At 35.2% G+C, this 17,040-nt stretch overlaps 1 protein-coding gene across 1 annotated transcript in view; it reads right to left on the reverse strand.

Annotated features, from left to right (window-relative positions):
* Nucleotides 1-817: 817 nt before the first annotated feature.
* The window catches only part of LOC132731153 (uncharacterized), a 51,069-nt gene continuing 34,846 nt past the window's right edge, over nt 818-17,040 (reverse strand). The window contains exons 4-6 of the mRNA XM_060717279.1: nt 2,668-4,111; nt 1,541-1,601; nt 818-1,119 (exon numbers count right to left, since the gene is read on the reverse strand). Coding sequence (XP_060573262.1) covers nt 833-1,119; nt 1,541-1,601; nt 2,668-4,104 — 1,785 coding nt within the window. The 5' untranslated portion in view covers nt 4,105-4,111 and the 3' untranslated portion in view covers nt 818-832. The remainder of the gene's footprint in view (nt 1,120-1,540; nt 1,602-2,667; nt 4,112-17,040) is intronic.

Below are 17,040 nucleotides of genomic sequence, written 5' to 3' on the forward strand. Positions count from 1 at the left end.
CCCTCCGGTTAGAACCCCACAAGAAGTATGTCATCAACATTCTGAAGGACCATGGCCTTTAATTCTGTTATTTTGGAAGGTATGAATGACCTTGACAGTCTATGTCATTTATAGGTCATGGTCATTTTCTTATTTTTCAAATTCTGTCAAAATATTTTATTTCTTCAAAAAATGTATCTTATTTGTCAGTAGAAAACAAAGTTATGACATCTTTTGCTAAATTTAAAAACATTTGATTTTTATGGTTGAGGTAATATAAAGGTCAAGGTCATTGTGGGGGTGTATATTAACTAAACAAAATGCGTTGTAGTTTCCAGAATGCCCTTTACTGACCAACAGTCATATATTTATGTAAGCAACAAAAACAATGTAAAGTCGGAGGTGACGTTAACATAAGCGCAGAAAGTCACCCTATGTAAGGCACAATAAATGATGTTATTAATTCTCGAAAGTTTGTTTGTTTGTTTCATTTTACGCCTTTTCCCAACAGTATTTCAGTTGAATAATTCAACATGTTGGAATTGTCACATGAGCTATGTTGTCCAAGTATAAATAAAATATGTGAATATAAAACAAAGTTATTATTATTTAGGCATATTTCAATATGTTGACTTTAACTATCAAGGTCAATTAAGGGTCAAGGTCATAATAGAATAATATAACATGTCAGTTTTGTCATTTGTGTTCCTTTGTCAAAGTATAAATCAATTAAAACTTATCCAGCAGACAATCCATTCATAAAAATATAATAATTTTATAAAATATTAAATTTATATGTATATATGATAAAGGCTAAATCATAAGTCATCATGAATCAAGCATATACTGAGCTTCATTTATGTTTCTGGAACTTACCAGTGAAAAAGAAGCCAGCCCTGGCCATATCACCAGGGTTCAAATGACGGTGTGGCCATCTGTCATCAAACGTTCTTGCTCGAGCTAATATATTAGTCATCTGTTCCTCCCCAAACACCATATCATCACTGATTTGTTGAGAAGGTTGTTCTGAGACACTGTTGGAGAGATGACTTGCATATTCTGGTATTCTTTCCAGACTATATGTGCCAACTGTTGGTATGTTTCTATCTATCAAGTTGGTGGATGCAGACGATGGACTTCCTGAAACAAAAAATATATGTGAGATATTTTTTCTTTCCTTTTTTCTTTCTTTCAATGAACATCTAGCCTCTTGTTTGTATATTTTGTAAATAAACTGAAGTCTTTAAGATACTGTGGGTTATGAAATTTCAAGCAAATAACTTAATACTCTACATGATTGAATTCAACACTAGCTTCCTGGTTAAGGTTCAGTAGTAGACTAAAATTCCTAAAATCTTAAATATTTAATAAAACTTGTTTGGTTCTTGATATGCTAACACCCGTTCAATAATTACAAAACTGCTGTAAAATCAATTAGGGTGTAAAAAAATTGAGTTTAATATTGGTAAATATTTAAAACGCCTTAAATCAGCATACAAACACAATAATTTGAGTAAACTGCATTCCTAAATTAAGTCTAAACATTGAAAAATAAACAAACCATCTGCAGATTGCCTGCTTTGTATTACATTTGTGAAGATATTCCTCACTGGCTGTGTCTCCTGCAAAAAATAAAGAGAAAATAATACATTCAATACATAGTTTCTAAGTCAACAGTTTTATCTAGGGATGGCAACGAATACCAAAATCAATACTCGAGTACTCAGTCATTTTTCCGATCGAGTACTCGGTTACTCGGATGATTGCCAGTGATCTTCAAGTTTATCACACAATATCAACACCGTCGGCATGCTACTTTCATTTTCTATTTAAATTCATAGAATTCTGTAGATAGTAAATAGGACTGCACGGGAGACAAATTAATTATAATTAAATTAGAAGGTTTTAATTAATGCAAAATCAAGTTTTAAACATATCTTTTTTCTTTTTGAAATAATATAGACTCATCGGCGGCAACAAAAGTTAAACCTGGTCTAAATACTAGTTACCTTTATTCTTACATTCATGATAGCAATTGGCCCTTTGTTGTTTTCAAAACAGTTACTTCGGCTACACAATTAAAGGTAATTAAATATCATAAGAGACTGGATGACATAAGCGACACAGGTGCGCGTGTCAAACTGTTGATCGCCTCGTTAAATTTATCATTTTCGCACCTCTGCAAGGATGTTTTGATTGTATTTAACGGGTATTTATGAAGATCCATGCACATCTCCGAATTTCTGAACTAATTAGATACACCAATCTTTCTAAATCACAAAAAATAATAATAGGAAATATATATTTTTCCAAGAAATCGAATATCAATTTTGTTAACTGATACTCGGACGTTCGAACGAATACTCGGTTAACTGATTACTTGTTGCCATCCCTAGTTTTATCTATCTGAACAAGGTAACTTAGGTTGCTTCAAACATAGTAAGAGTTAACCAGTGAGCGGATTAGTTAATGTTTAATTTTAACGGTACTGAATGTTTTGAGCAGAACAGTCCAGTTGATGATTCTATTCTATACTCACACGGTATGAACGAGGTCAGGTGAGATAAAAACAACACTAAGATGAAGTACTGGGAAACTTTGTAAAACTGTCTCACAGCACTTAATTCTGCTGTTGTGAATATAAGAAGTCAACAAATATTTGAAGAAATTTGGTATTCTGAACTTTACCTTCCTATTTGTGCTGCCCTCATCTAAGCTCAGCTGGTTAGGAACAGGGAGTGCTGGAACATCATTTATTTGTGTGCATCTTTGAACTTGTCTGGAATCATTCTCGCCTTCTCTAACAGTGGCTGTCATTGGTAAACTTGAAATACTGATGAACTCTGAAGATCTCTGCACTTCATCATTGCTTTGATGACCACCACTGCCTGTACCAGTATGCTGTAAATACTGAGAGCTGTCCACTCTGGGCTGTGACCTGTCCATGCTTCCAGAGTTTGCTGTATTTTCAAAATCTGGCCTAAAGGTAATACCTAATGTATCAATGTTTACGGACCTTACAATGTCCGTTCTCATTGGAAGATTAGGTTCTGGAAGATATATACTTATTGCCTGAGGTGCTGAGCTGTTTCCAAGAACAGGGAAAACACTGTTTTCTTGGAAACCATTGTGAGGTGTTTGATTCAAATCTGCATGGAACTGGTTCAAGATGGGATTTCCAAAGTGAAAGAACTCTGGATTATTGCGCTGGAATACAATGGTGAGTACAAAGACAGTCTGAAAGAAAAAGTTCTCTGTACATCCTCTGTAGAGTTTATATGCAACTTTTACTCTCTGAACAAAACTGTTTACGAATCTTTCTGCTTTTTCACACAATTTTGAATTTACTTCAGCTGGATCATCTTTGCCAACAGCGCTCTTTTCTCCCTCTACTTTGTCAATTTCTCCATTTTGACAGCAAGCATTAAATCTGCCCATCTCAGATTTACTGTCAGCATTGATTATCTTTACCTCACTAACCTTTTCCTCAAATTTTCTAACTTCTGCATCAATCTTTTCTTCAGTCATTTCTTCACATGTACTATCTTTAACAGCATCATTCTCATTAAGTATTTTGATATGACTGACAATCTCATTCTCTAGACAGTCAGATCCATATTCACTACCACCAGTTTGTTCAAGCACGCAAGGAATACCTGATTTTCCTGTTGAAGATTGGTCTTTAATTTCAGCAAGCTCTTCATCAGATTCAGACTCTATACATTTTTCAACATGTTCATTACCTATTTCATTCACATTTTCCACTGCTTTACCACTGTTTTCACTTTCAGCATTAATGATTGTTTGCTCCTGACTATATGCACAATCATCAACGTTATTGCCAGTGTTTTCTTTATCTATATTAGATGCTGTGTCATTTTCATGCAATGTTACAGCTTCAAGAATTCTCAATTCTGTGTCTTGTTCATCCTGTGTAATAGGAGTATGTGAGTGTTTGTCACTCTTTCCATCAACTTGCTCTCTGGATCCTTCCTGCTCTTTAACTATTTTTAAGCATTTTTCATCTCCTGCAAACTGTCTCTTCAAGTCAACATTGGGCTGCTCATCCTTAATATCTGCATTTTCTTGTACTAGAAGTGCATTATCTACATTTCTAGTTGCCATGTCAAAGCTGAAAATATATATATAACATTATAACTAACTACCACAAGCAACAAAGAGCCACTACTAACTAAGTTCTACAGATTTTAAGTAAAGTGCTGTCTGTCTAAAAAAGGAATAATATCTATTAATTTATTATAAATATTCGGTCAAAGGGCCATCATAGCCTTTACTTCATTCAACTGATTATTAAAGCTCTTTAAATGCCAAAGAAAAAACAATATTGAAAACTATGAAACAAGAACCGGTTGACTGGTGATGCTCCCCTCATAGGTTTTGGACACAGGAAGGTATACCTCTTGTAGTGTCAGAGTTATGTGACAGACAAAGTTCAAAGTGTTAAAACAACCCAAATGTTGTGCACGACACTTTGTCTCAATATGACCTTCAAGGTAGCGACCAAAATGTTGCATGCAACACGGCAATTCAAATATGGAGATCATCTCTGTGAAATAGTTGTTAAATCTGACTTGTTAAATCTGACATAAAGTAACGAAGTTATGGGCCGGACAAGATTTTGCTGCAAGCCAAAATATGGGCTTGACACAATTTTGCTGCAAGGTCATGCTGTGGCCTTTACCTTCAAGGTAGCAACCCAAATGTTGCGCACGACACATCGTCTCAGTATGGTGATCATTTCTGTGAAATAGTTTTAAAATCCGATTAAAATAATGAAGTTATGGGCGAGACACAATTTTGCTGCAAGGTCATGCTGTGACCTTGACCTTCAAGGTAGCGACCCAAATGTTGCTTGTGACACGTCATCTCAATATGGTGATCATTTCTGTGTAATAGTTTTAAAATCAGACTTCAAATAAAGAAGCTATGGGCCAGACACAATTTTGCTGCAAAGTCATGATGTGACCTTGACCTTCAAGGTAACGACCCAAATTTTGATCACGACACGTCGTCCCAATATGGTGATCATTTCTGTGTAATAGTTTTAAAATCTGACTTCAAATAACGAAGTTATGGGCCAGACATGATTTTGCTTCAGGCTCATGCTGTGACCTTGACCTTCAAGGTAGAGATCCAAATATTGCGCGCGACTAGTTGTCTTAATATGGTGATCATTTCTGTGAAATAGTTTTAAAATCCTACTTGAAATAATGAAGTTATGGACCGGACACGATGTTGCTGCAAGGTCATGCTGTGACCTTGACCTTCAAGGTTGCGACCCATGTGTTGCGCATGACACATCGTCTCAATATGGTGATCATTTCTGTGAAATAGTTTTAAAATGGGACTTCAAATAACAAAGTTATGGGCCAGACAAGAAGTGGACGTACATACAGACAGACGGACAACCCGACAGCTATATGCTCCCCAGGGAGGGCCAAGATGGCCCTAGATCACTAAACCTGACCCATCAAACTCATCCGACCAATTACTTAGACAAGCATCCTGATCAAGTTTAATGACAATTGAGTTGAAAATGTGACCTTTAGAGTGTTAACAAGGTAATTCCATATTTGGGCAGTGTGACCTAGCTTTTTTCCCCATGTGACCTATATTCCAACTTGACCTATAAGTCATTAAAACAAACTTTCAGACCAATTTTCAGGATATTTAGATAACAACAATAGGCACTGTTGAGTGCTAACAAGATTTTTATATTTTTAGCTCTTGTGACCTAGTTTTTCATCAGAGATGACCCATGTTATAACTAATCCAACAATTACGTAGACAAGCATCCTGACCAAGTTTGATGACAATAATCAGTCAAAAAATTGTGACACCTAGAGAGTTTTCAAGGTGTTTCCATAATTGGGCGGTGTGACCTAGTTTTTGATCCCAGGTGACCTATATTCGAACTTGACCTAGAAATCATCAAAACAAACTTTCAGACCAATTTCCAGTTTCATGATGCAAAAATGTGACCGCTAGAGACTGTTAAATAACAAATGTGGATTCAACGATCCTAAAAGCTCACCCTGAGCAAGCTCAAGTGAGCTAAATAAGATAAAAAAGAAATGTTCACCTCTCAGATATTCACTTAATATATTTTCAACTATATTTATGTAGTCAGGGTTTTAAGTATAATCCATGTTTATGAACTTTTTGCACAAACTAAAGAGATCTCTCCAAGCTGCCAAAAAAACAAAGAAAAACTTTTGATTCAATTTTTCAATTTAAAAAAAAAACTCAGCATGGCACTTGTATCTGTAGCTTTGCTCATATCCTTTTGTCATAATCTGCTTTACTCAAATTTTGTCAGTTCTTTTTAACATAATTTTTGCCCATATTCCTATTATAGTAATTCATCATACTTCGATAATATCTGATAGTCATTCTAACCTTTTGCATTTAATTTTTTATCCATTTACTAACTTTTCTTATATTACATAAACTTATTACTTTTTCACTTGTCAGCACTCATATGTCACCAGCATTCATAGCAAAAACCTTAATTTCACCTTCAAATTAATGGACAACATTTTAATCGCCATCATTATCCTCCTCAGCTGTTATATAAACATCATTGTCCCCATGAGCCATCATTACATCAACATTGCTATTCTGAGTACTCATATCACCACCTTTACCATTCTCAGCACCCATATAAACAGCTATGGAAAAAATTATAACTCTATCATAATCCACATATTCACCACCAGCATTGTCATGCCCACTTAAACCATAATATCACCAGCATTGTCATCAACAGCACTGTCCCCATTAACGATAATACATGTATCACCAGAATTGTCATCAACAGCACTGTCCCCACTTAAACCATAATATCACCAGCATTGTCATCCTCAACAATTACATCACAAGCATTTTGATTACCAGCATTGTCATCAATAACCTTTCATGTTACTAGTACTTATATCCGTAATATCATCATGTCCCCACTAATTATAATATCACCAACATTGTCACCCCAATGATATCGCTAGCATTGCCCCAATAACTATGATTTCACAAGGATTGTCCCCATTAACTCTCATATCACCTGCAATGTCACCACTAACTATCTCTACTTTTTTTTTTAAAAAGTTGAGCTAAAAATGGTTTCCGGACAAATACTAGAATAAGGATGGAGATTTTGTAATCAAACTTGGTGTATAACAAGCTTAAATGAAGACCCCTGGTGATATTGCATTTGGACCCCCTGGGGTCAAGATAAAGGTCACCATTATGAAAAATAGAAAAATAGTTTCCAGGCAATAACTAGAGTTAAGAATGAGATCTTGTAATCAAACTTGGTGTTTTGCAAGCTTATATGAAGACCCCAGTTGGTATTGCATTTGGACCTCTGGGGTCAAGGTCACCATTACTAAAAAAGGAAAAATTGTTTCCAAACAATAACTAGTTAGGAATGAGATTTTACAATCAAACTTGGTGTATAGCAAGCTTATATGAAGACCCCAGTTGGTATTGCATTTGGACCTCTGGGGTCAAGGTCACCATTACTTAAAAAGGAAAAATTGTTTCCAAACAATAACTAGTTAGGAATGAGATTTTGTAATCAAACTTGGTGTATAGAAAGCTTATATGAAGACCCCAATTGGTATTGCATTTGGACTACCTATGATCAAGGTCAATGTCACTGAAATTAAAACAAGAGGACCATGATAGCCCTAAGTCACTCACCAGAAACAACTGCTTTTCAGTGTTGGAAATCATCCAATGTCCAACTATAATATCACCAGCATAAGGCCAAGACTAACTATGATATCACCAGCATAATGTCCCATATAAATATAATATCACCAGCATTGTCCCTACTAACTATATTATCACAAGCATAACCCCCACTAACTATAATATCACCAGCATTGTCCCCACTTACTGTCATATCACCTGCATTGTCTCCACTAACTATATTATCACAAGCAAAATCCCCACTACCTATAATATCACCAGCATTGTCCCCACTAACTGTCATATCACCTGCATTGTCTCCACTAACTATAATATCACCAGCAGTACCCAAAGACCATGTGTAGTTTAATTAAAATTCCACATGCAGTTCAAACTGTGAAAGCTGGAAAAAAAATTTTTATCTATAGCCCTCGCCACCATTTTGTGCAGCAAAGCAGAATGTGCTGGTAATATGGCACTAGGGATTGTTCAAATCAGTTCTATGAAGTTTCAATGAAATCCCACATGCAGTTTGACCTGTGAAAGTCAGACTAGGTATTTTTCTTATTATAGCTCTGGTGGCCATTTTGTGCAGCGAAGCGGAATGTGCTTTGTGAAATGCACAACTAGGGATGGTACTGATCACTTCTGTAAAGTTTCATTGAAATCCAACAAGCAGCTTGACCTGTGAAAGGCGGCCAAGATTTTTCAATTTATAGCACTGGTGGCCATTTTGTGCAGCAAAGAACATGTAGGCAATATGCACAACTAGGGATGGTATTGATGACTCCTGTGAAGTTTCATTGAAATCCGGCCAGCAGTTTAACCTGTGAAAGTTGGACAAGCTGAATGTGTTGAGATGGACAGACAGATGGCGAGGCAAAAACAATATGTCTCCCTAACATATTGGGAGACATATTAAGTCATAGTACATATTGTTGGCAGAGCTGCATTACTGGTACTGGTACTGGTACTGCAGTACGTACTGCAGCGATTTTGCAAGTACTGGTACTGATACTGAATTTACTCTTACAAAATTTTGCTACTACTGTTACTGGTACTGCATTACTGTCTTAAAAAGTGGTACTGCTACTGCATTACCCAGTACTTTTGGTTTTGATAAAAATTAAAAATAACATCATTTTTTCTCATAAAATAAAGCTGTAAATTACATTAACTATATTTTATTTTTGTGAAAAAGTAAGTTATCAAATCTAAAGATAATTTGCTGCAATATTCCTTCAAATGTTAACATAGTATTCATCATAAAAAGCACCAAAGACTTTAAGTAAAAATTAAATTAAGATAAACAGACTCAATAACTCTTTACCCTAAAATATCCTTATTAAAATCTTTTATTACTTTGTATTTACTAGTAAAAGAGCAAAATAAACACTAATTAATTTCTTCTATTCTAAAAAATCCCATTTCAAGTGAAAAAAGTGATATTGTTAGCACCATATTTGTTGTTATTAACTTTGGTATAAATTGAACAGAGGTGTGAAGGTGTGAAAGGCAACAAAAAGACTGTTGTGTTTTAAATGAAAGATGTTTGCATTGTATTTATACAGTTGACTGGTTACTAAACAATTAGATATGACATGAATATTTGTTGTAAATATTGTTTGTAAAAAGTATGTTAAAACTATAAAGTTGTAAATATGTTATGTTAACTTTAAGGCAGCACGCCTCCAGATTCATCCTAATTTTCATGAAAATTTTGAAAATGTATTTAAAGGTAAAATATTTTAAATGAACAAAGAAAGTACTTGACACATTACAATCGGCACTTAAAATCCACGTAAATTACCAAAAAGAGGTCAAAACATGCATAAATAGCCCCTACTGCATTAGTAACGCAGTAGAAAAATGGTGATAAATACTACAAAATACAGTCATCAATTGCACATAAGATATAAATTATCACTTGAATCTTTAATTTGTTTACTTTTCTCAAAGTTTTAGTAATTTTTTTCCAAGTTTAATTTTCTTGAAATATTTTTGGTCATCTGGAGGCATGCAGCTTTAAAGGAAATTAAGATTTTATTTCATTGCTGAATAATATTTGCAATTATTTGTTACACACTGTATTTATTCAAACTTTGATGAATATATAAAAGTAATGGTACTGATACTTAATTATTTCACCAAAAAAAGTACTGGTACTGAAGTACCGAGCTAAAATCTAGTACTGGTACTGGTAATGGTACTGCATAATTTGCCAAGTACTGGTACTGGTACTTAGGTACTACACCCTTAGTACTGATGCAGCTCTGATTGTTGGTAACACTTGTATTTTTACTACAACTTAGGATATAAATGCTGTAACAGATCCCAAAACAATGAATTCCCTGCAGGTTGGACATTTTCCCAAAGCTTCAGCACAATCAGTACAGGTTACCAAATGCACACATGGGAAGAAAACAATACAAAATGTGTTGTCGAAACAGACATTACATATAAAATGTTTGCTCCTTCAATCCTTAGTCTCTTTTTTATGGTCTTTGGATTACCATATGGCATAAAGAAAACATTAGTATAATAGAATTAACTTACTAATATGCTATGTTCAGTAAGATGGCACCCAATTAGATTTTTGAAGTTTTTCTATATCACGGTGTCAAGGGTATACGCATCATTTTTCCGCGTACCGCCGATAATTTATCATCCTGCGCGCAACACCGTATCATTCTTACGTAATCTTCTGAAAAGTGCAAGAGGTCAATTCAAAAATGCCAAAATTTCTTACTAATATTGATTTTATTTTGAGAGTTTGCATACATCACGGAAGTTTTAAATGATTCATCTATGTGTGCAAAACATTTTGCAACAATATTTGTCTATTATAAGCTGAAACTAATGAAAACACTTTTATACGTGTGAAACAGTTGTGTTCTTGATGCGAACATTTTTCATCCTTTTCTGAAAGTAAAGCTGTCGGAAGAAGTATCATATGTCAAATTATCACAAAAAGCATTGACCCGAGCTGATAACATACCAATTTTACACAAATAATGCAAAATAATGTTGTTAAATCAAGAAAACATTGATAAACATGGTACCGCATCATGCAGAACCATGGCACCGCTTCTTTTTGCGCGGTAATACTGCATACATGTACTTTAAAATATGTTTAACCGGTTTTTTTGTTGTTGTTTTTTTTTGTTGGTGGGGGGGGGGTATTGTTATTTTTTTTTTATGTAGGATTGACAAGAAGAGGTAAATGTTGGTTATCGGTTAGGTAAGCGCGGGCAGTGGATTACCTGGCCTGGAAGCAATCTGGACCTATATCGTTTTTTTTAAAGATAATTTTCTTGTTAAAATTCTATGCTTTCGTAAGGCAGTTGCATTTTATGTCTGTTGTGAAGTTGAACTTTTCTTTGGACAAGATAATTGCATAATTTTGCAGAGATATCAGTTATTGAATTTTTTTCTCAAATTCGTTAATACAACACACAAGCAAGTCAAAGCTCATATTTCTAAAATAGTATTTCTTTTTTACATTTTGGATTTTAGTTACTTTAACTAATTGACTGGGCACGTAACTTACGCATGTTACTGAATTTATGAAAGGTGGCAACTATGTTTGGTGGCTGATTTGGTACATTGCGCGTTGCGTTGTCGATAGCGACGATGCAACCTATATCTCGTGATCGCCTTTTCGTCTTGTCGCTAGCGACAATACGACAAAGCACCAAACACGTTGCGTTGTCGCGCTGTCGTCTTGTTGTCCTTTTTCTAGCGCGGCACGCCAAACGGCGCGTTGTCGTGCGGCGCGTTGTCGCGATGTCACATGGTCGGTCGTTCAAATTGAAGGATTGGCTTATAAGCCAGCGAAAAGGGCGACATCGCGCCGCACAAAAACGCACATTTTGGCGTGCCGCGCTAGAGACAGGACCACAAGACGACAGCGCGCCGTTTGGCGCTTTGTCGTGTTGTCGCTAGCGACAGGACCACAAGACGAAAGTAGGACAACGCGCCGTTTGGTGCTTTGTCGTGTTGTCGCTAGCGCAAACTAGACGCGCAAAAGCGTACCAAATCAGTCACCATAATGTGCTTGAGTTATCCTCCCTGTAGTATTATACGACTATAATCCCCCGCCCCCACCAGCACAGCTATTCAAAAAATGTATTCTTACGTCTGTAAGATATGGTGGCTGATTTGGTACATTGCGCGTTGCGTTGTCGATAGCAACTTTTTGTCTTGTTGATAGCAACAACACGACAAAGCCCCAAATGTCGTGTTGTCGCGCTCTTGTCTTGTCGTCCTGTCTGTAACTAAGCCCTAACCAAACGGCGCGTTGTCATGCAGCGTGTTATGCGGCGTGTTGTCGCGATGTCGCCCTGTCCCTTGGCTTATATTAAGCCAATCCTTCGATTTGAACCGAGCGACAATATGACATTGCGACAACACGCCGCACGACAACGTGCTGTTTGGAGTACATCGTGAGCGAAAGGACAAGACGAAAATCCGACAAAGCGCCGTTTGGCTAGCGCCAACACGACGCACAAAAGTGTTCCAAATCAGCCACAATAGTAAGATAACTGTTCCTTTAGACATGGATTTAGTGCAGTTGAAATATACGGTGTCCTTCTTGGGACAATTAAAGAACTGCTATTGACATGCTCGATTTTTTCGTAAAGTTTTGTCCGCCTTTCTGTATTTTTTATAGATAAAGTAGCACGATGCTACATTCTCACAAAATACTTTTCGCGCCATTCAACATTGAATCACTTAAACAAGAGATTTAGTCAATCTTAACAGGCGATATTTCACTGCCTCAAACAGGACACTATAGAAACCGATGGAAAGTAGTGCGCATCTCATGAGAATATTTAGGATATCGAAAAATTGGATGGCCATTTCCAGAACCAAAGTAACTGTTGATTTTAGCATTGACGAAACTAACAGTTGTTCGTTGGAAGATGGTACAACACTTAGTGTTTTTTTTTATATCGTCTGACATTCTATAAAAACAACATTAACTTGACATTTACTGTACCCACATTCTGTTACAGCCAAAACATTGTTTATCATAAATGAAAGTGAATTATGTCCGATTGACTAAGTGCACGAAAGTTCCGTGCGAATACAATTTACCTACACCTTTCACTGCCCAAAGCTTAAAAGCCTTGCAAATATTTCTATAGTTTTATAATTTCAACGTGAAAATACATAGATCTATTTATAATTAAATGTGTTTATTAATTTATCGGTTCTTTACAATTAAACGTCGTATAAGTCAGATACAGTTACTCGTATTTTCTTCAAAATTGTCTTCTTATGTCTGTAAGAAGACAATATTGAAGGAAAACGCGTACTGTATCCATTACATATTTGTGTCGGCATGCTTGTATTTCTCCTTTTTGTTCCAGTTATTGATAAACTATTATAAAACTTAAAGATAACTTTAACCACAACAATTTAAGACTCTTGCTCAAGGAAACATGGGGCCTCGACAAGCGATGCCATAATTCCAAGTCCGCCGTTTCAGTCTAGAAGTCTCGGCTTCGATTCCTTACTCTTCCAATGTATTTAGTCAAATTATTTAGTTATAACAATATTTTATTTATGAACATTTCATTTACATGAAAATTGACAAATATTAAATTGCACGGATTGAGTAGGAAAAAACTCTCTCCGTAAGCACGATCTCAAAGAGTATGTATAAAATGGTAACAATATATATATGCATATTTGCTTTAAATATACATAACATTTTCACTATAAACTTGCTTCTTTACATGCATACTAAAGTCAGCAATTTGCACTCAGGTTGTCCTAATCGAGACGATCTTAATAATAAAGTAAAGACTCAGATTCTTTCGAATGTGACCGTGGTCAAATGTTTTTACATCGGACACACAAAGAACCAGGTTTGCTTCTAGAACTGACTAGTATTTATGCATTTTCCCCCGTTTGTAAATAATTAATATACATCTACATGCTTTGCCCAGATGGGCAACAATAAATAAATACAAATAAAATTATACACCATTAGGTTAATGATCATGATGCGGTGCAAGTCTAGCGCAAATGTATACGGTGCCACAATTTTCGGTGCGGACCCATGATGCGGTACCAAGAACTCGGTCAGTTGTCACGTTTTTATGACTTTTTTAAGAAATTAAATAGCTTAAATTTGTGTGCACTATTTTTTGTATGCATATCTTTGATGCTTACAGTTATATCAAATAAATATTTTGATTGACAATATAATTTTCTCCTTTTAAAAGTTTTCCAAATGGTCATTTTCCCCAAGCCAGCTCCAGCTGTTTTCATTAAAACAAAGAAATCGTACAAGTCTTTGATAAAAACTAGGTAAAGACATAAGCTTCCATGATCATGATATTCCGTAGACACACTTTTATGAATACACTTACTTTAAAAGTGTGACTTTCAGGTCGTTTTCTGTCATGCATTTTGTGTTTCAGTGTTTGTTTTGTCTAAAATGATACGGTGCTGCACGCAGGATGATAAATTATCGACGGTACGCGGAAAAATGATGCATATACCCTTGACACCGTGTATATACATATAAGGAAAATCAATAACCATCTTGGGCGGGGCAACTTTTGACCCCAAGGCTTTTATTTGAACAAACTTTGTAGACACACATAAAAAGATTTGTCATGCTTAATATCTTAGCTCTAGCTCTTTGGTTTTTTTAAAAGAAGTTTTTACTATGTACATATAAGGAAAATCAATGACCCCCTGGGGCAGGCAACTTTTGACCCCAGGGCTTTTATTTGAACAATATTGGTAGACACCCATTAAAAGATGTTTCATGCTAAATATAAAAGCTCAAGCTCTTTGGGTTTCTTAAAAGATGATTTTTTGTTTGTTTTTACTATATACATACTTGTGTAAAGGGAAAACCAATGACCCCCAGTGCTAGCCAGTTTGACCCCAGGGCTTTTATAGGAACAAACTTGATACACACCCATTAGAACATGTTTCATTCCTAATATCTAAGCTGTAGCTTTGTCGGGTTTTTAAAAGAAATTTTTTAAATTTTTTTATAGACATACATGTATAGCGAAAATCAATGACACACTAAGGCAGAGCCAATTTTGACCCTCAGGCTTTTATTTGAACAAACATGGTAGACACTCACTAGAAGATGTTAAATTTGTGCTCTAACTCTTTTGGTTTTTTAAAAGAAGATTATAAGTCTTTACTAAATACATATAAGGAAAATGACAGACAAACACACCCAGGGGCAGGGCCAATTTTGACCCTAGGGTTTTTTTTTTTGACAAACTTGGATGACACTCACCAGCCAAATATCTAAGCTCTATCTCTTTGGGTTTTTTAAAAGAAGATATTTTAAGCTTTTTCTTTTGGTTGCCATAGCAACCAGAGCTCTGCATGGTATTAAATTTTTTGCACAATTTTTAAAGGTGACCACCAAAGGAACTTTCCTGTGAAGTTTTGATGAAACTCGGGCTTATTGCTTAATGAGGAGATGTTGTTTAAAGTAAAAGTTTACAGACTGACTACGGACTGATGCTGGACGAAAAGCAATTACAAAAGCTCTTCCTGTCACCAGTGACAGGTGAGCTAAAAATGGCAGTAAGAGCAAAAGTATAACAATTTATTTTAAGCACTAAAACCCTTGACCCCAATTAACCTAAGTTTGAGGACAACCATAGAATCTACCCACCAAATATTAAAGACATCAGACAATAAATAAAGGCTGTGAAAGAGTAAAATTATATTTTTATCAGTCTCCAAACCTTGACCTTAAAGGGGGCAACATCTGCTGCCGTGGCAGCGAGTATTTGTGGGTGTGACTAATCAGTGATGTAAAACTGTCTGAGCTAAAAATTTCATGCAGTGTTAACCTGCAGAGAGAATGTACACAAAAACAGCTGATTTTACACAGGAGAGGTTTAATGGCTCACAGATTAATTAAAGATATTATCAAGCTATCTTGTCCAGATATTATTTTTGAAGTCTTAGTTGTTTTTCTTTTTTTTCACTGGAATGCTGTATGTGTCCTTCATCAAGTCAGACAATTATATCCAAATCCAAAGGATGTGCCTTACATAGGAACAACCTGCTAAAAATGTTCTTGACAGGAATTTAAAATATTTTTAAACTGTTAATGTATAATTTTTTTTATACATATGCAACATTTAGTTGATGTAATTTTTGACTACAAGATATTTACAACAAAATATTGTATAGTTACTTTTATTGTTTTCATGAATTTTAAACCATTCAAATACAAGTTAAATCAGTACTTTGAAATTTACAAAAAACCTCATAGATTAATGGACTATTGTAAATTTGTTGGATATAAATACTTTTTGATAAAGTATTAGGTCAGTAAAAGTTATTGTTTTTTTTTTCTTATCATAAATTCAGCAATCCAATGTGTCATGAGACTGCTGAAAATCTCCCTCCCTGAAAGATATATTGTGTGCTGCAAATCTCTCTCCCTGAAATAAACACTGCCACATACCTATAATGATCACATGGCTCCTCCCAGGGAAATTCAAATTTCAAATTTGACAGCCAGTATTTTTTTCCAGAAATACACTTAACAAAGTTAAATTTTGAATAATTTTGGTCAATCTTTAACAAAAATACCTATGCCTACATACATGCCAAGTGTTGTTTTAATGCATTTGGTAATTAATCTTAAATCTTTGAAAAAGGGTCCCTGAAGTGAAGCATGCATAAAATTAATAAGAAACCTGCCCTAGCGCCATCTGCTGGCTTTTATAGTCCAGTTGGGCCTTTAACCTTAAAGTGACAACTTCCTCCAGCTAAAGATATAGGGCCACCCAAGATATTGAAATGTCTTCTATACCATTAATTGCAAAGGAATTACGGAAAAAAAGGGACAGTCAAGATTTTATAACAAAATACTTTATTAAATATTCAATTCACAAACAAAGAAATTTGTATCTAGTCTGTGGATAGCTACGGCTCCTCATCTATGTTGCGAATACAGTGTCATGTCTTTACTGTGTAAGTTTACCAAGAAACACTGTGAGATTGACAGGTATCTAAAATAAAGATTACAAATATAGATATCCTGGCATATGAGTATCAAATGGACCTTTTGAAAAGGTTAATCAATGCCAATGCCTATGAGGGGGTCATAACAATTGAGCTCCAGATTTTTCTTTGAATACTTAAGTTTGTTTTTTTCAATACACAATCAAGTTTTCTTTTCTTAATCATCTTATGACATTTTTAAAGGCCCATGAGGCCTATGCCTCAGAAATTCTATCATTTTTATTTTTGGTATCTTGTAATAGTTCTGAACTATCCTCTTTTTTTGCAAAGTGTATAATCATAGTGCATAATCATTTTGTATGGAAGTCAAAATAC

This window comes from Ruditapes philippinarum, unplaced genomic scaffold (genome assembly GCF_026571515.1).
Source record: "Ruditapes philippinarum isolate M1 unplaced genomic scaffold, ASM2657151v2 ctg3260_1_1_1_1, whole genome shotgun sequence".
Taxonomy (NCBI): domain Eukaryota; kingdom Metazoa; phylum Mollusca; class Bivalvia; order Venerida; family Veneridae; genus Ruditapes; species Ruditapes philippinarum.